The following is a 19,074-nucleotide window of genomic DNA, read 5'->3' as shown; positions in this document are numbered from 1 at the left end:
AATACCTGAAGACAGTTTGTTTGTTTGTTTGTTTGTTTGTTTGTTTGTTTATTTATTCTTTCTTTCAACTTCTATACCGCCCGATCCCCGAAGGGCTCCGGGCGGTGAACAACACAATATGAAACATAAAACATTAAGCAGGAGCAGATCCAATACACAATATATGAGCTCCATCAATAAAACATCTTAAAATACATAAAACCAGCGGTTAATGATTAACATTTAATGTTAATGTTTCCTAAATCTTCTAAGGTCTTATTTTCTTCACTGATCAGCTTTTCTATGTGTATATATTAGCCGGGGGCTGGGGGGGGGAGAGGTTCTCTTTGGTTGTCCCACCTGTTCCATTTCAAAATAAATATTTCACCGAACCAGCTTTGGGAACTGAAGTGATTCCCCCCCCCTTTCCTTCACTTCTCCCTCTTTTTTTTACCTCAGATAACCACGCAAGAAGCCTTTTTAAAAGTAGAACAAGTAAACTGTAGAATTTTATTAACAACTTTAGGTGACTTAGGAATTGTCAGCATAGAAAGAGGCATTTTTTATGAACAGATATTTAGGTGTTTTCAAAGTTCAGCACAGACAGTGACTGGCTTTTAGAAAAGATGTCAGTTTGCCACAGAGGTCTTAATGCTTGTAAAATATGATAGACTTCCAAGCTGTTCTACAGACTATATTCAAGCTAGCACCCAGAGGTTCATTCGGTAACTCTGGTGCCTTGTTAACTATATAGAAAGGAGTATTTTGTAACTCATTTCCCTTTCAGACTTTTCAAACTTTAGGATTACCTCAGTGTCTTAAGTAAATCCTGCTACAGAACTAAGAATGGGAAATCTCTCTCACACATGCAGTGTGATTTACCCTGACTGACAAGAGAATGGCCTCTCTCTGACACAATCACTTTCCCTGTCAGATCCCTCAGTTCTACGCATGCTGTCCAGAAGACTGATTAGCTCTGTTTCAAGAACTTGGGCTAGGAATTCTTCTATCCCTAGAGGTAAATTTCCTTCCTGGCTAGGGTTAGGGACTCTTTCTCTCCCAATACTCTCTCTTCCTGCCAAAGCCACAGGTCTCCCCCAGACACTAAAACACATCTGCTCTCTCTGGAACTCCTCCTCTCAAAACCTATCGGAAGCTTTAAGTCTCTAAAATTTCATCCACTCCCAGCCTGTCACTTATACTCCTAGACTCTGTGAGGGTTTAACATTTTACATTCTGGTTTATATGTCACTGCATGCTGCTTGATTTATTACAACATACAATAGGGATTATACAATTTGACCTTATGTATGCCTACTCAGAAGTAAATCTCACCTTGTCTGATGGGATGTGCATGCAAGTAAGTATATGCAGGCTGCAGTTGAAGGGACATTGTTTAATTCATAGCAAAGCAGCACAATCTGTGCTTGACACTTTGCAAATAATGCCATGCATCTATTTGTGCTGATAGTTAGCTAATCTTACTGAAATGGCAATTTTCTGGGCACTTGTCAGTTGGGTTATTTTAAACTATATGTTAAATATTACATTTATTTCAGTGAGTGCCACACAGTCACTCAGACTTGCAGTTTTTAAAACAATGGCCATATAGATACATCAGTAGGATTTTTTAAAACATTCCTGTATACAGTTGTAAGCAAAGACAGAAAATATGGATATGAAGAAAAAACAAAGTGAAGAGAACCAAAGACCTGCAAACAGTGAAAGAGGAATCAATCAGAAAAAGTTTTCAAAGATAAAGAGTTCCAGAGATGATAGACTATTGTATAGAATACTTCTGCGTCTCAACTTCTTCTACACTATGACTAAGTAAATTGGAAGCGTGGGAGAAATTCACTGAAAAAGTGATTTTTGGATTATATGCAAGAATGATGCAGGACTATTGCTCCTTGGAGGATGGGGACAGTGTATCTGCTGTGGTATCTTTCTGTCTTGCATATAGGAAGGGAACTAACCAGCTTCAGCTCAGGGAAGCTAATTGGTTTGTAAGGATAATAGGATCTGAGTGGTTTCATCCAACATTCCTAAACAGCCTTCTTCAAACACGTTCCTAATCTCCTGTGAGCTTTCTGCTCTATGAATATTCCATAGCATTACTAATGTATATTAAGGATCTAAATGTTCTAGGCACTGCAGAAGGTAATTTATGAATATGTAAAGAACTCTATTCCAGGTTTTCAAACAAAAATTAATTTTACAAAAATTAAGTTTGATGAAGTCTGTGTGAACTAGGATAAATTCAGGAACCCTGACGTCCCTTTGTCAAATCACTGGAATATCCTACATCTCTATCCGAAACAGAATATTTTCCTCCACTGCTTAACAACAGGTAAAGTACACTAAAGAATAAAATACATCAGGTACCTAGATTCTTTTGATTCTGCTCGGTTTTAATCTGCCTTTTAAAAAATACTGCGTGTTTTTAATCTGTGCATTTTAAAATACTGCTAATTGGACTGTTATGTTTTATTTGCTTGCAGCCTCATGCTGCATTGTTGACTGCTTGAGTCTGAGGAGATAAACCAGGATATAAATGTTTAAAGAAATAAAAATCATACATACATATACACACACAATCCAGATATGATTGTATCAGACATTGCTATATCTTTGGCCATCTCTACAGAAAACATGAGTACTATGAAACTGAAGTATAAAAAAGCAGAAAATAATCACATCAGAAGCTCTTAACATTTTTATGGTAGTTTGGTCTTGATCATCATTAAGAGCTTTGCAGGAATTCCTCACCCCCAAAATCTGAAATGGCATTCCTAACATACAGCTTATGCCACACTCCAGGTCAAATGTTATTCCTGTGGATGCCAGGCTGTTTCTTTACTCTGATGCTTCCTTAGGGAATAGAAACAAGCTGAAGGGGTGATTATCACTCATAAGACTCAAGCCATAATACTGTTAAAATAAGTTTTCATTGTCTTGCTCTGTGCTACAGACACCTGGCAGTTTCTAGACTTTCAGACTTGTAAAGGGATTGAAAGAAAATGGGGCTACAAAACAAGGCGTGCATTACTCAGGAGTAAGCTTGGTGAAGCAACCGTGCAACACTTTGAATGGGTGAATCACGACCCTAGGAGGGTTTACTCAGAAGCAAGGCCAGCCTAGATGTGTGTGTGGGGTGTGTGTGTGATTTTCCACTCCCCCTACATGACGAACTCTGTGTGCGCGTGCCCACAGAGAGGGCTCTGAGTGCCACCTCTGGTATGCATGCCAAAGGTTCGCCAGGGCCCTGCGATGCAGTTCCACAGAGCGTGCAGGACAGAGCTGTTCCTCCAGGCATATGATTGAGACAGCAACAGTAGTACCAGCTTGGCCTCCCCCTTTCCCCTCCTGATATGCTGATTAATTTTATTGGAAATCGAATTGTATTGCCATTAACCAATTTTAGATGTATGTGTATAGATAATATACAGTTTTTAGCTCTGAATTTTATTTTATTGTACTGAATGATGATTTGTATTTGTTGTTGGCAATCACTTCAAGCCCAGCAGGGGAGGGGTAATATTAAAAATTGAATAAAATATAAATAAAATACATAGGATCTCCTGCATTGAAAAAAAGCAATAAACATATTATCTTTGTTATATTAGCATCCACGTATTCTGTCTGCAACAAGTTGTTCCAGAAAGGTAGAGAAAGGGGATTAAGACATACATATGATTGTGGAGAACTGTTTATAAGATTTATAAGAATCAGAAAGAGGGAAATGAAAGCTGCAGCCCAAAGATTTTTAGTCAGTCCGAATAAAAGGCATTACATATATTGCAGTTTGTTTTTAGAAAGAGGGGGAAGAATTTCTAAAGTTGAACTTGGGCTGAAGGCAAAGATTCCATGTCTATTATATGCAGACTAGTGATTTTAATGTATGTTAGCGGTTGTGAGGATAAAAATTAAAGTATTCCTGTGGGGTGTGGCTGCCACTTCCCTCCCTCCTTATGAGGCTTGTGGTGAATGAAAAGGAGGGTCCTAATCACAATGGAAGTGTGAGGTACATCACCTCAAGCCTCATCTCTGATCGGTACTATTACCAAAGAGCAGTAAGTTGTTTTCCTTGTGAAAGGTAGAAAGATAACACAATCTATTTTACGTTTAGGTATAGCCAATGCAAACAAGCCAGCTAAGCATAACTTCTGAAAACAGCAGTAATCCTCCTCCTCCACTTTCCTGCTCACTTATCTTTCTGAACAAATGTAATGGCAGAACAAAAAAGTCCTCTTTTGGGCAACTTTAGAACACTGTCAAATTGAATTTTGTTATGCAGTGCCATCTTGTGGAAAAAGACAGTAAAAATCTCCCAATAAAAATGGGTTGATCTTCTCAAATTAATTAGGGATGACCAGTATCAGAAAGTGGTGTGTGACTATTTTTGAAGACACATTTCATATGCATGTTGAGGATCTTTCCATAAATGTTTATGATGAAGGGTAAAAGAGGAAATTCCAACCCCCCCATTCCATGTCTATTATATGTAAACTAGTGATTTTAATGTATGTTAGCGGTTGTGAGGATAAAAATTAAAGTATTCCTGTAATTTTTCCATAGCACAAGTGTTTTTAAATACATCTTTTCCCAGACGATAATAACTTCCTTTTCAGAGCAACTGGGTGCATTCAGGGGCACAACAGATTGACAGACTGCAATCAAGGATAGCATCTGTCATTTCTAACAGCTCTACACCCACGAAAGTCAGTGTGGCCACAACCTCCTCTGATTCCTGCCTCTGTTTGCTGCAGGACAAGAGAGTACTTTTTAGTCCCAGAAGTAGGATAAGAAGTGAAGGAAGGAGACTGTGGAAAAAGTATAAGAAGCCATTACTTAGAAGTTCTAAAAGTTATCATCTTATTGGCAGTTGGTAAAACAGAGCTAAGTGATTTATCATGCTGCTGGACACATAACATACCATGCTACATCTGACACCATGTGCAGAGATGGTTTCCTTTAACAGAATAACCTGATTTATTAATTCAAATCAAGTTCAGCCACAATTTCAGTACAACATTCCCCCTACCATACAAATATCCAAACTGATAACTATTGCAAAGTATAAAATTCATATATTATACAGAGGATGATGTCACATTTCCATGGTTCTCTTTCACATGCGCATACACATTATCCCAATGATGGCGAACCTTTTTGAGACCGAGTGCTCAAACTGCAACTCAAAACCTACTTATGTGTCGCCAAGTGCCAATACATTTTAACCTGAATACTGAGGTTTCCTCCCAGCCTCCCTCCTCCTGGCTCCAACGCACATGCCGCCTCTCCTGGCCGCAGCAGACCGCTCGCCCTCTGCCACCCGCTTTCCTCTCCAGGCAGGGGACCGGCCCGAGTCTTCCCCCTGCACCTGCCGCCGCTCGCCTCCACCGCCAGTGCCTCCTGCCTGTGTGCCTGCTCTGCTGAGTCTGCTCGACTCAGTGCTGCAGCCTGAGGCAGCAGACTCAGCAGAGCAGGCATGCAGGCAGGAGGCGAGCAGTGGCGGGCGCAGGGGGGAAGACCCAGTCCCCTGCCTGGAGAAGAAAGCGGGCGGCAGAGGGGGAGGCCGCAGCGGCAGCGTGTGGGGGACCTATGGGAGCGGCTGCGGCTGCCCTGCCAGCTGTTGGCTGCTGCTCCAGGGCAGCCCTCCGAGGCAGCCTGCCCAGGCGGGGGAGTTGCTCGTGAGTCGCGAGTGGTATAGAGGAAGTAATGCCCCCCCAATAAAAGCCTTGCAGCAGCTGCTCGGGAGAAAGCCCCCTCCCGCATAGGACAGCTCGAGCCACTCAGTTGCAAAGACCCTGTGGCCTCACCTCGCGTTCCTTTGGAGCTCCCCTGTCCTCCTGCTCTGGGCCTCTGGAGATAGAACAGTGCGGAACAAGGGGAACGCACCAGAAGGCAGTGCGAGAAGGGAATGCCCCAGAAGGCAGTGGGGTTCTCTGCCACCCTTTCTCAGAGGCCCTTTCTGGCGCCTCTGACGGACCAACCAAGGAGCAAAGGAAGGGCAAGAAGGGGGAGGGGGAGATTCGGCACTCACGTGCCCAGCAAGAGGCCTCCGTGTGCCACCTCTGGCACGCGTGCCATAGGTTCGCAATCACTGCATTATCCTGTGGCCAACTCTAGCAAGAAGAGAACCTTCTCCTTTTATTGTAGTCATTTTTAAAAAATTCTGCCTTTGCCTATCAGTTTGTCCTCTGGAGAAGCCCTGTGTTCACAGAGACATGTGGGTGCACACAGTTCATTGGGAGAAGGAAGTGAGCCGATCTCCTCAATCTCATTCTTATCCTAACCAAACTGAGACTGAATCTTAAAACATAATTCAACATGTCTTAGAAGCTATACAACATATGAGGCACAGTAGTGAGAAATGATATTTTAGTAAAGTTCATCTGCTATTGTTCATCTTCTCATTGAGAAATTCTTGCTAAACTTCAAACAAAGTTAAAAAACCATTGCTTTAATGTCATCCTGACATTACTTCCTGAGTAGCTTAATTTTTATTCTTTTCCTTTTAATCGAACAGACATTGCTGGCAAGGCAAGTATAGTGACTCACAACACTGCTATTATTTTACTGGTGCTGGGTTACATTTTTGATCTGCCAAGCTACCTTCTTCACATTCAGTGACATTTGCAAAAGTGTCTCTCTGACAAAATGTGGATGCATGTTTGCCACGAAGGGACCCATATCCTAGACTCTGCATTTCCAGAGGCTGTTTTTCATCTGGTGGTGCAGCTCTCTCCATCTCTAGCATCTCTTCACCATCGTCATCATGTTCAAATTCCTAAAACACATCCCAGATTTTAAAAGGAGAAAGAAAGAAAGAAAGTAAGTAAGAAAGAAAGAAAGAAAGAAAGAAAGAAAGAAAGAAAGAAACAAACAAACAAACAAACAAACAAACAAACAAACAAACAAACAAACAAACAAACAAACAAAGCTAGGTAATGGTTTAAAAGAGGCAAGTGATGGTGACATGTAAGAAATTCTTATTCAGGCACAAGGTTTTTTTTAAATTACGTAAAAGGTAACAACTAGATAACTGTTGTTGTTTATATATGTTGAGGTTAATGTGAATTGAAGGAGATCAGACATACACAGTAAAGCAGCCTGAACAGTCCAAACTAGTCAAAGCTTGTTAGAATTAAGCAGAGTCAGCCTTGGTTAGTATTTGAAAGGGATACCATCAAGAAAAAATAGTGCTGCTGTGCAGGGGGAAAGCAATGACAAACCACCTCTGCTCATCTCTTGCTTTGAAAATCCCAAGGGATCAGGGTATGCTGTTTGCAACTTGATGGCAGTTCATTATTATTACTACTACTATTATTATTATGCATTACTATTTTGCATAAAGACTGACAGCATTAATAGGTAATTTTATACATTGCCTGGTTAATATACACATAGTCTCAGCGTAAATACCCAGACTGATAGTTCCAGAATAAGAACTCACTTGAAGAGTCTGTGTATTGTCTATAAAATTCTTCAAATGAACTCTTATTCTGGAAGGATCGGTATTTATTTACGGTACATTACCAATTCACTGGCTGTTGTGTGTTTCCTGTGGACATGGTATGGTGGTTTTTTGCTTCCTAACATTTTGCCCGCATCTAGGACTAGCATTTTCAGAGGAATGTCACAGTAAGATGTGTTTCTTTCCATGACACATGTGCCAATCTGCGCTGGGAAGACAAACTATTTACCCCACCACACAATCACTCCACACTGTATCACACAGAGAAACACATGTTACCATGACATGCCTCTGAAGATTCTGGTATATTTACCTGATATACATGGGATGCCAAATATATTTTCACCTCAGGTATATCTGAATGCATTCCCTTATAATAAAGTGACAGCTTTCAGTCCCACAATACAACCATATGTCTGAACTAAAAAGGCCTGGAAGCCATGAACATGGGGTTAGATCGTACAACACATCAGGGGAAAGTGCTGACTTTTACCAGTCTTATTGATTCCCCACCACCACCACAGCCATTTCTGACTCCAAGAAAATTTATTTTTGCTTCATTTTACTTATACCCTACCAGTAGTTGGATTCAAATAATTTAACAACCAGTTTTGATGGTGGGATTCAAATACTTTAACAACTGGTTGTTTACAAGCACCATTTTAACAACCGGTTCTGCCAAAGTGGTGTGAACCTGCTGAATCACACCACTATACCCTACCCTTTCCCAGCAAGATCCATGTAGGTTGGGACACTGCAGTGGGAGAGGGCAAAAGGACTTCCTTTTGCTGCTTGCACTGATGGATGAGGCAGAAGGCAGGAATTTCACACACCCTCCCTCTCCACTACAGTTTTCAAACCCCAAGAATACGTTTTCTCAAGATTGGAAATTACTGCCAGAGGGAGAGGAGAGCCAGGACAATGAGAGATCTTTGTGTGGACCTCACAAGGTCTTTGTGTTGGATCCAACTATAAAGTAAATGTTGACAAGGCATGCAATGCTGTAGCTTTGGATTTTCTGCACTGTACAGAAGTTTGGACTAGACAGTTGAACTCCAGAAGCAGAAGCAATATTAATGAATGACTGACAGCTTGACTAAATGATGACTAAGTTGACTGAATGATGACTCAGCTGATCCAGCACAGTGGGATAGTAAGTAGATCCACCAGTGTTATGTGCTTCCCACTTTTCTCAGTAATGAGAAGTTCAAGGGGCAGCACATACCTTGGTTGCTTCCCTTTGCAGGAGGAGGTACTGGAAACTTAAGGAACTTTTGTAATATTTGCTGTATTTACATGTATACAGGCAGGGTGGCACAGTTGGAGATGGAGGCCTGCTACCACACATCAGAGCTCCATCCATACCAGGCTATACAGTGCTTACCATTCTCTCATTCCTGTAATGTTCGTCTACTGCATACTGATATTTGGGTTGGTCAAGTCCAAATAATGTAGCTAATTTTCCGCCAAGAAATTCACAAGCTGGAAGGCGAAAGAAAGCAATTGGAGCCCCATTTTGAGGATAAAAACATTACAACAGGTGATCATTCAGTTCTTGTCATTGCTACGGTAAGTCAGATACCATTTGAGCAGACCTCAAGTGAAGTCTCAGCTTATCAACAGTTGTCTCATGACAAATCAGGGCTGGATTTGGCCATAAATCATAAGGTATGGTGTCATGGACTGTTCTATACTTAACTGATATGGCTGATGTCCAAAGAAGGACACAAGCCTTTTTCCCTCTGGTTGCTGGAGGAGGAAGAAAACAGTTTCTCACCAAAAAAGACCAAGGAACCTTCTTTGCTACAGAATAACTGTGAGTTTTTCCTGCCAATTATATGCTAATTGACTGTTGTGGGTTTTCTGAGCTGTGTGGCTGTGGTCTGGTAGTTTTTGCTCCTAATGTTTTGCCAACATCTATGCAGAAGCTACCAGACCATGCCCACACAGCCCAGAAAATGCACAACAGCCCGTTGATTCTGGCTGTGAAAGCCTTCAATAATATACGCTAATTGTTCTTATCCTACCAAACAGACCACTGTTGCAAAAGAACCAAAATGAAACACATACTTACTAAAAAAAGACATTGTTGCAATGTGAAGTGCCCAAAATTGCAGGTAAGCACCCCAAGAAAGACTGGCCTGTGGAAAAGAGACAGAGGTCACACCACAGAGAAACACACCCACAGCAGCTGGATATCAGCAATAGGGGATATTAGATTTCTATCTTGGCAAGGGAACAAGTCAGATCACAGCTACTACATCTGAGCGTTAATTTCTAGTGAAATTTAAATTTTTTAAGATGTAGAAAAAGAATACAATATTAAAACGAATAACTTTTTTTCCTGCCTCATCTATGAATAAGGGATAAAAGCCTCCTTGAGCCTCAGAATGGGCTATAAATGAATTCATTTTTCTCCATGATCTAATTCAATAAAATATTGCAACACTACAGTACCACTATCTGGACATCCCATTCTATTTTGACCTTTAGACCAAGAAGGGCTATCTTCAGTACTCTGGGGGCCCAGTTCCTTCTCCACACCACCATTGCCCAGGAGCTAATAGTGTACTGACCCATTCATAACTGATCAGGCACCATAATACAAGTTTGCACAGCCTAACAAAAGGGGCTTCCAAATTAATGAGGTTGCATACTCAGGCTTTATATACAAATTGGAAGACTTCAGCCAAGTAAGTGACTATCAGTTCAAATAACTGTGTGAAATTTAGCCATCCAATCAGTCTTTAATTTCATCACTTCCTTAGCAACACCAGGTCAGAATGATTTAGTGACAATAAAAAGCAAAACTGACGGCAGGCCCCCTTGGCTCCCCTCTTTGGCTGGCCCCATTCCTTCACGTTAATAGTATATCCCTTGCACTTTGTTCCAGATTCCCACATCCTCTGTCCAAAATTCAGCTACTCCCTGTAGGAAGTTTTAATCCCAGTCAAATTGGTGTCTTCTAGGTCAACATTTGGACAGCAAACTGCATTGTTGACCAAGCGACAGAAGAATATGTTATGCCTTCTCTTGAACAAAGCCAGAATCAGAAGCTTCCTTACTACCACAAGCACATACAAAATATGACTTTTATATCTACACTTAAATGCTCAAATCTAGCTGAGAAATGCAAGCCTGAACTACAGAAAGTCTTTCATACAATTCAAAATCTTTCTGGTTTTTGTCCTTATGAGTGAAGCACTGGAGAATAGTGTCGCCATATTTTGATTAAAATTTGACAGGCCTTGGTAGGCAGTCCTATCCTGCTCCAGTTAAATCTATAAATCACTTAATAGTTGTCAAATTCCTACACCAAGTCAAGAAACAAAAGGGCAGAGTTAGGATAAGCTGGATGGCAGAATAGCTCTTATACCTCTGCAGGTTTGTCTACATTACACATGGAACCAATCTATATAGGACTTGCCCCTTTTCTCCATTACTGATACTGTGTGTTCACTCATTGATTCCTTGGATTCATTACAACACTCCTTCTAAAGCAGTGCACGTCAGTATTTATTTTAGTTCTAAAGTACTGACATGCAGCAATTTATTTAGCTTCCAAGGCAATTACAGCATTATCCTTTCAAGTATGAGGGGCCACTGCACTGTTACTACACTCAGGTATTGAGAAGAGACTTTTCATGATTTCCCTCCAATTTCACCACCATCTCTTTGATCTTCGCCTGCCACTTCTGGGCATCAAAAACTGCCAAACTGGACGTGAAAGCTTTTTAACTCTCAAGGATACCATTCACTGTTCTTTTAAGAAGTTGAAGTATTAAGTTTTACACCAGCAATGATATATGTAATACTGCTGTGAAGGAAAAGCCACTTTCTTAAAATGCCTAGCCGCTGACTAGCAGCAGCTGCTACAGTGGCTGCAGGGATGAACATAAGCAACAGGAAGTTTCCCCAAGACACTACATTGCTTTTGGGACAGGGACAGGAAGAGTCAGCAGAACTCTGAAGGTCCTCATGAAAGTCAGTTGGCTGTTCTTTGAAATCAGCTTCTTGGGTTTGCCTTCCCAACAGTGGGCCAGCCATTCTCACTAGGCTTTCCTCTAGCATCCTCTCTTTTGTCACAAAACTGAGCTAATTATTTTTGTTGTTAAAGTTGTAGCAGACATTTTTTTAGCTGCTCATCAGAAGCATCGCTCATTCTCCAATCACACCACAAGTCCCCAGACACTTAGAATTAGAAAGCCTTTCTCCTTTCCCCACTTTTTCTCATGAAGGAGACACGTGATACATTTAATTCTCTCTCTCCAGTTGATGCTATTCCTCACAGTGTCTACAGGTTCATGGATGTCCTCCTCTTGGTCTTCCTCTTCTGAGCTGAATTCTTCCAGACATTCACCACTTGCAAAGTATATGATTCTTTTTGGAGTCTTTTCTTTTGAACTTTGATTTTCCTCCTGTTGGCCACCATGTTCCTCCATCTGCTCATGAGATAGAAAACATAATCAAGTGAGACATGGAATTGTGGGCTGTGTGTGATTTCTGCTGATTCCCCCCTCCTACTGCAGATTCCCACACTGTACTTCATGCCGTTCTATGTGTGGGGGGGCTTGTCTGTGAACCCAGGGGAGCATTTCAAGGAACAGCATGAACTACAGCCAGAAAGGGGAGGGGGGCACCAGAGTCCCATTCTGCTAGCTCACAGTTATTTGACAAAAGTCGATGTCTTCAGGACAAACTGTTTCATGCCCCAAGTTGTATGAACAAGTTTGTAGATAGGATAGGGATACTTCAACTGTTATAAATTAGTAACTGGAAATTAAAACCATTACCCTGTTGGGGTGAAGCAAAAAACAACAACCCCAATGATAATTTCCATGTCAACACTGGGATGCACTTGCTCTTGAGAATAAGTGAAGGCTGGGTCCCAATTTGACCCTTATCACCTCATAGCCTCCCAAGTCTGTAAACAAGGCTTCCCAGTCCTTCATTTGTCAAAATACCTGTCTTCTACATGAGGTGAGAAGCATGCCCCAAATTTGTACTTCTACAAAAAGAAGATACAGTTATTTTAAAAGTTACAGGACTCATATTAATAACAACTAGAAAATTGCTATAGCAAAAACTAGAAACACTGGGCAATATTCTACCATCTGCCTGCAGAATGAACATAGTTTTTCCCATGTCCTTTGCTGCAGACACCTCCTTTTTCCCATGTCCTTTGCTGCAGACACCTCCCTGGAAAGATCATTTCCAAGGTTGAAGGGTTCTGTGTAAACAAACAGATGACAGGGTCAATCAGCTGGAGTGAGGTGGGAAAATGGAATAAAGTTGGTATCTCCCCTTAGCAGTGAGGCACGTGCCTAATAGAATGGAGGAGCGAGGTCGCTCCTCTTTCCCACCCCCAACCAGTGCACATCTTCCATGTGAGTACCGCAGTTTTACGAGTGTTCCTGCCAGGGGTCAGAAAGAGCTACATCAAAGTACGGGAACACAGAACTATTCCTCCCACACATACAGTGGTAGGACTTTGCACAATGTTTTCCTGTTAAAATAATTATTTGAAGCATAGAAGAACCCCCCACAATCAACATAGCGTTTATATATTTTATTTGTGTGGGTGTGTTGGTGTATGATTCAAAAGGGGTATAAAGGGAATCAGACGAATGATTAATCACATTATGAAAAATCACATTATGATATGTCAGTACAACTTATTCTGTGAGAAAAAAATTAGAAAGTTGTAACAGAAAACATTTAGCGCTCTTTATATACGTTGGGTTATTAGAATTTATATTAAGAATAGCCATCATGTTTTTTTATTTTTTATATAATATGATGTGTACTAGCAGTAAAGCCCATTGTGTACTAGCAGTAAAACCCATTGTACAAACAAATACAATGGATTGGTTGTGGGGGGTTGTGCATGGGGTAGAAAATGTTGACAGAGAGAAATTTTTCTCTCTTTCTCACAATACTAGAACCAGGGGGCATTCATTGAAAATGCTGGGGGGAAGAATTAGGACTAATAAAAGGAAACACTTCTTCACGCAACGTGTGATTGGTGTTTGGAATATGCTGCCACAGGAGGTGGTGATGGCCACTAACCTGGATAGCTTTAAAAGGGGCTTGGACAGATTTATGGAGGAGAAGTCGATTTATGGCTACCAATCTTGATCCTCCTTGATCTGAGATTGCAAATGCCTTAGCAGACCAGGTGATCGGGAGCAACAGCCGCAGAAGGCCATTGTGTTCACATCCTACATGTGAGCTCCCAAAGGCACCTGGTGGGCCACTGCGAGTAGCAGAGAGCTGGACTAGATGGACTTTGGTCTGATCCAGCTGGCTTGTTCTTATGTTCTTATGTTCCCAACTTTTCGCCTGCATCTGTGGCTGGCATCTTCAGAGGTGTATCACAGAGGAAAGTCTGTTACACACTGTGTCCTGTGAGAAGGGAATGTTTAGTGGGGTATATATTGTCCATGTCCCAGGGTTGGGAAGCAATCAGTAAGTGTTATGCAAAGATGTGGTTGATAGTATTGTATTGTGGGTGGGGTTTATCAGTCCAGGGAGTGATTCACATTTTTATGCCCTGCAGCAGCAGTAGTATTGGTGAATGCAAATCCTGTGTTTGGGTGGCGTCTATTGTTCATAAACTTAGCATGCCCTTGGGGTTTGTTTTTGGTGTTTTTAAATACTGGTAGCCAATTTTTGTTAATTCTCAGAGTCTCTTCTTTCCTGTTGAAGTTGTCTTGGTGTTTGTGAATTTCAATAGCCTCCCTGTGCAGTCTGACAAAGTAATCTTCTGAATTGTCCAGAATTTCAGTGTTTTCAAATAAAATGTTATGTCCAGTTTTGTTTGAGACATGTTCTGCAACTGCAGATTTTTCAGGATGGTTTAGGTGACAGTGTCTTTCGTGCTCCTTAATACGAGTCTGAATGCTGTGTTTTGTGGTTCCTATGTAGACCTTTCGACAGCTTCAGGGTATGCGATAGACTCCTGCAGAAGTGAGGGAGTCTCTCTTGTCTTTTGCTGCATAGCATCTGCTGTATTTTCCTGGTAGGTTTGAAGATGGTTTATAGGTTATGTTTTTTCATCAGTTTCCCTATTTGATCTGTGATTCCCTTGATGTACGGTAGAAATATTTTTCCTGTGGTAGGCTGTTTCGCCTCAGTCTCTGGGTTTCTCTTGGTCTTAAAGCTCTTCTGATTTATGTTGTGGAGTAGCCATTAACCCGCAGAGCCCAGTCTAGATGATTGATTTCATCAGGGAGGAGGTAAGGTTCACAAATTCATTTTGCACAATCTGTCAGAGTTTTGATTATACCCCTTTTCTGTTGTGGATGGTGGTTGGAGTTTTTATGTAGATACCAGTATGTGAGTTGGTTTTCTGCATACTGTGTGGCCCAGTTGATGGTACCCAGACCCAACCATCACACATATTCCATATGCCAGTTGAATCCGGCCATGAAAGCCTTCGAAAATACAATGGACTCTAGAAAATTGTTTGGGAGGGTGTTTGTGTGCTTTTTGCAGGTCTGACTGGGCCCAGCCACTGGCCTGGCAGTGAATGCTTGCTGCTAGAAGCATCCTTCCTTCCTCCCTGGAAGTGGAGAGGCCTGGCTGCACATGCCCCCATCTGCTGTGAAAGGTGCTTGTCCCTCTTCAGGGCAGTCCCACCCCCTTCCCCAAGTGTGGAACCAGCATCATGCTGGGCGGTAGAAAGGTCTGGCAGATGCCAGAAAGGTCTTTTAAACAGCCACTGTGAGCAGGCCTTCACCCAGCTGAGGAGACTGTCAGGAGGCTTTTGGAAAGATATGTGAGTGGGGCCAAGAGTTGCATTTCTCGGAGGCAGAGAGGGAAGGCGTATTGGTGACAACTGTATTATTAAGACAAAGGATTGTGGGAGGTGTAATCCAGTCGACTGCTCCGGACTACATCTCCCAGAGTCATTTGCTTTAAGGAGTGAGTTGCCAGGAACACAGCTTGACTTTTATATAGTAGGATAATCTGGTTTCGTCTCCCAGTCTCTAGAACAGTTTCTTTTTTCTGTCTTGTTAATTTCTACCTATAAGAATTTTAAAGAACTTTAAAAATATTAAATTTGAAGAGCAGAGAAATCTTGGATATTTTGAATACATTGGTCATATTGTATCATCCTCACTAAACCTGGTCCTCAAACCTTCCTGACCATCTCACCCCATATGTCCCAGGTAGGCCTCTGCGATCTGCAGAGGCTAATTACTGACAGTCCCCTACCCCTCCATGATGTGGCTGGCCTCTACTCAGGCCAGGGCCTTTATGGCCCTGGTCCCAGCCTGGTGGAACACTTTTCCATCAGCTGTTTGGGCCCTGGGGGACCTTGTTGAGTTCTGCAGGGCCTGTAAACCCAAATTGTTCCACTGGGCCTTTGGGGAGGCTGGCTGTGGACTGCCTGCCCCCTCTGATGCCCCCATGCCACTTGTTATGGCACCTCCGGCACTGCCAAAGTAATATTCTATCTGGCACTGCCGACCCCCTCCTGGCCTTGGGATCGGGCGCCGTCAACATAACAAGGTTGACTAATGGAGGTTATGTTAATGCTGCTGTGTTTTAAGGGTTTTAATATATGGGTATATTTTGTTTTATTTGTTATTTATTGTAATTTTATGCACTGATTTGTTGTACACTGCCCAGAGCCATCTGGGAGTGGGCAGTTTATTTAACAGCAACAACAATAATGGGAGCATTGTAGAAACAATACTCCTACAGGGAATATTGTAGACACAATATTTGGGTGTGCATTTACATGATGTACCTGGGTGCCCAAGGAATTTCTATCCCACCTCACTTTGTGGTTTTCTTTAGCACTTCCAACAGTTCTATACACTCAGGGGAGCTGCCCTTTCCCCTAAGATGGAACCTCAAGCTGCAGGGAAAGGCAAGGAAAGCAATTGCACAGTGTCTTTCACACCCCTCCCCAACCTGAGAATGTCCATGCATGGAAAAGAGAATGGGGTCGCCAGCAAACTATATGAAGCAAGACAAAGCCATTAACCAAGCCACTCCATGCTGCTGCCACATTAATGAGATCTCTTCTGTATATATCTGTTAAAGATCAACATTCCTTCATACTTAAACAAAAACCTCAGGTGGGGCTATGAAGACAGTTGCGACTTTCCTCCTCAGTGGTCACAGGAATGACCAGGCACAGGCTTAGCCTTCACCCGAGATGGGAATTTTTAAAGGACAAGTTGCTGTCTTCAGACCAAAATACGTAGCTAAGTATAGGAAAGAATAAGTATGTAGTTTAAAAAAAAAACATTTCAGTGATTCAAAACAAGGTATGCATAATAAATGAATTGTATTTTTATATATGCCAGAACACATCCAAAGTGCACTTCTGTTGTTTTTTAAATCAGAAAACTCATTTATTTGTGCTGATAACTGTTGAATGGGAAAGATTTTTCTCCTGCACTCTAAACAGGCCACCAATTCTTGCAAAAGTATTAAAATACTGTGCAAAATGTAGATTAACTCACCTTTACAATGTCTTGCCTATCTTCCATCACAGAAAAATATTACAAACCTGCGCAGCAGGAAAACACAACTCTAACGGGAGACCTTTTGGGATCTTTAGACACACAGACCAAGAGCCTGGTTAGGAAAAAAACAGGAGCATAATAATGCTTCAGGATATAGCCCTCTGGGAAAAAAAAGGGCTGGCTGTATTTGAACTGGGGGAAGGGTTTCTAAATTGTTGCAAGGAAAGGGCCATCTCAGGATCAGTTACAATAATTGGCAATTTCTATTTGAAATCAATGTGTTCCTGTTTTGGAGGAAATATTTTAATTATTATCCCCCTTTTCAAAAAAAAAAAAGATTAAAAGTCATAAGCGTATACTTTACTCGTTTCCAGTCGATCTAGAGAACCAGAAACAGCCGCACCTTCACACACAAATGCTATTCAAGCCATTACGCCATCTAGTGGCTGTTGTGTGTAATGACACCAGGAACTATTAAGCAATTGCTACGTGGAGGTTCCTAAGACGACAGAATTTTAAAAAGGAGTATTGGGGATGGGGTAAAAGCCGGAACGGCTCTCAACGGGCATTAAACGAATTAGAGGACCACAAATAACAGTGGCATGCATTAGACGCACTCTAGAACTACAATCTACAACAAAAGACACAGAGAGAACGGGCATTTATTACCCCTTTTTAGGCCAAAAATGCCTCCAGGACAGCAAAAAAGGCCCAGAATGGCCTGGAACCAGTGACGTAGGTATAGATTTTGAGGGGGTGGGTTTGGGGGGGCACGCCCAGTGGTGGGATTCAGCAGGTTCGCACCACTTTGGCAGAACCGGTTGTGAAAATGGTGCTTGTAAACAACCAGTTGTTAAATTATTTGAATCCCACCACTGGGCACGCCCCTCCACCCCTGGAGGCTTGGCCACGCCTCCCCAAGCCCCACCCTCGGCCTCAGTGCTTATAAAAACAGCTCTTCAAGAATCCCCACCTCCCACCGGCTGGGCTTCCAACTGGGCTCCCAACCGGCAGCCAGCAGTCCCTGCTGCCCTCCCCTCCAGGCAGAGGCGTAGCTAGGGAAAATGGAGCCTGGCGCAAAATCTGAGTTTTGCGGGGGAGGGCCCATGGGTGGCCACTTTGATGCTGGGATCCACCCCAAAACAGCATCACTTTCAATGGTGGTTAAACCAGGGAGCCCAGATTCTCCTCTTAAATTCACCTTAAAGGGAGAATCTGGGGTCCCCAGTTAAAATAATATTGGAAGTGATGCTGTTTTGGGGTGGATTGTCCCCCACCCTGAAACAGCATCACTTTCAATTTTTCAACTGGGGACCTCAGATTCTCCCTTTAAACCCATGCCGAAGGGGGTGGATTTAAAAGGAGAATCTGGGGAAATTTGGGGGGTGCCTGCTGTCAGGGGTGCAATTGTTAATCTTGCAGTACCAAACTTTCAGGGTATCTTTAGGAGACTCTCCTGAAGATGCCATCCAGGTTTGGTGACGTTTGGTTCAGGAGGTCCAAAGTTATGGACCCTCAAAGGTATAGCCCCCATCTTCTATTAGCTCCCATCGGAAACAATGGGGAACGGGGCACCCCCTTTGGGAGTCCATAACTTTGGACCTCCTGAACCAAATGTCACCAAACCTGGATGGCATCTTCAGGAGAGTCTCCTAAAGATACCCTGAAAATTTGGTGCTGCTTAAAAGCTGCGCCCCTACAGGCCAAAAACTGAAAAATACAGTAAAAAATACAAAAAACCACAAATGGGGGGCGGAGCTTCAGACATTTAATGGGGGAATTTGAACCCGGGGGGGAAACCCTTACCTATGTCCTTGCCTGGAACGAGCATTAAATGAACTACAGGGCCACAAAAACCTGTGGTATGCATTAGAGGCCCTCCAGAGGTACAATCTAGACCAGTGGTTCTCAACCTGGGGGTCGTGACCCCTTTGGGGGTCAAACTACCCTTTCACAGGAGTTGCCTAAGACTCTCTGCATTAGTGTTGCCCATCTGTAAAATGGATAAATGTTAGGGTTGGGGGTCACCACAACATGAGGAACTGCATTAAAGGGTCGCAGCATTAGGAAGGTTGAGAACCACTGATCTAGACCAAAAAACACAGAGCTAACCTGCCTTTCTTATCCTGT

The 19,074-nt window shown here is 42.4% G+C and overlaps 1 protein-coding gene across 2 annotated transcripts; it reads right to left on the bottom strand.

Moving 5' to 3' along the window:
- Nucleotides 1-5,683: 5,683 nt before the first annotated feature.
- On the bottom strand, nt 5,684-17,366 carry FAM177B (family with sequence similarity 177 member B). 2 transcript variants are annotated; one of them, XM_048510438.1, is made up of 5 exons: nt 17,309-17,366; nt 11,749-11,901; nt 9,534-9,600; nt 8,844-8,941; nt 5,684-6,772 (listed from the first exon to the last, which is right to left on the bottom strand). In XM_048510438.1, exons 2-5 carry the CDS (start codon nt 11,899-11,901, stop codon nt 6,554-6,556), a joined length of 537 nt encoding a protein of 178 aa, XP_048366395.1. In that variant the 5' UTR covers nt 17,309-17,366; the 3' UTR covers nt 5,684-6,553. The 2 variants fall into 2 exon arrangements, with proteins under 2 accessions (XP_048366395.1, XP_048366388.1); XM_048510431.1 differs by lacking the exon at nt 17,309-17,366 and adding an exon at nt 16,942-17,046.
- Between the last annotated feature and the right edge of the window lie 1,708 nt (nt 17,367-19,074).

This window comes from Sphaerodactylus townsendi, linkage group LG01 (assembly GCF_021028975.2).
Source record: "Sphaerodactylus townsendi isolate TG3544 linkage group LG01, MPM_Stown_v2.3, whole genome shotgun sequence".
Classification (NCBI taxonomy): Eukaryota; Metazoa; Chordata; class Lepidosauria; order Squamata; family Sphaerodactylidae; genus Sphaerodactylus; species Sphaerodactylus townsendi.
This window is presented reverse-complemented; position numbering and strand designations above follow the sequence as displayed.

Bases quoted from the DNA above. Each gene is read 5' to 3' on its own strand.
- FAM177B (XM_048510431.1), bottom strand. From the start codon at position 16,968: ATGGAAGATAGGCAAGACATTGTAAAG. The intron at 9,601-11,748 runs GTGAGGAATAGC...TCTTTTCCACAG, and splicing joins TCCATGAACCTGTAGACACT to GCCAGTCTTTCTTGGGGTGC. The intron at 8,942-9,533 runs GTAAGTATGTGT...TTCGCCTTCCAG, and splicing joins TGCAACAATGTCTTTTTTTA to CTTGTGAATTTCTTGGCGGA.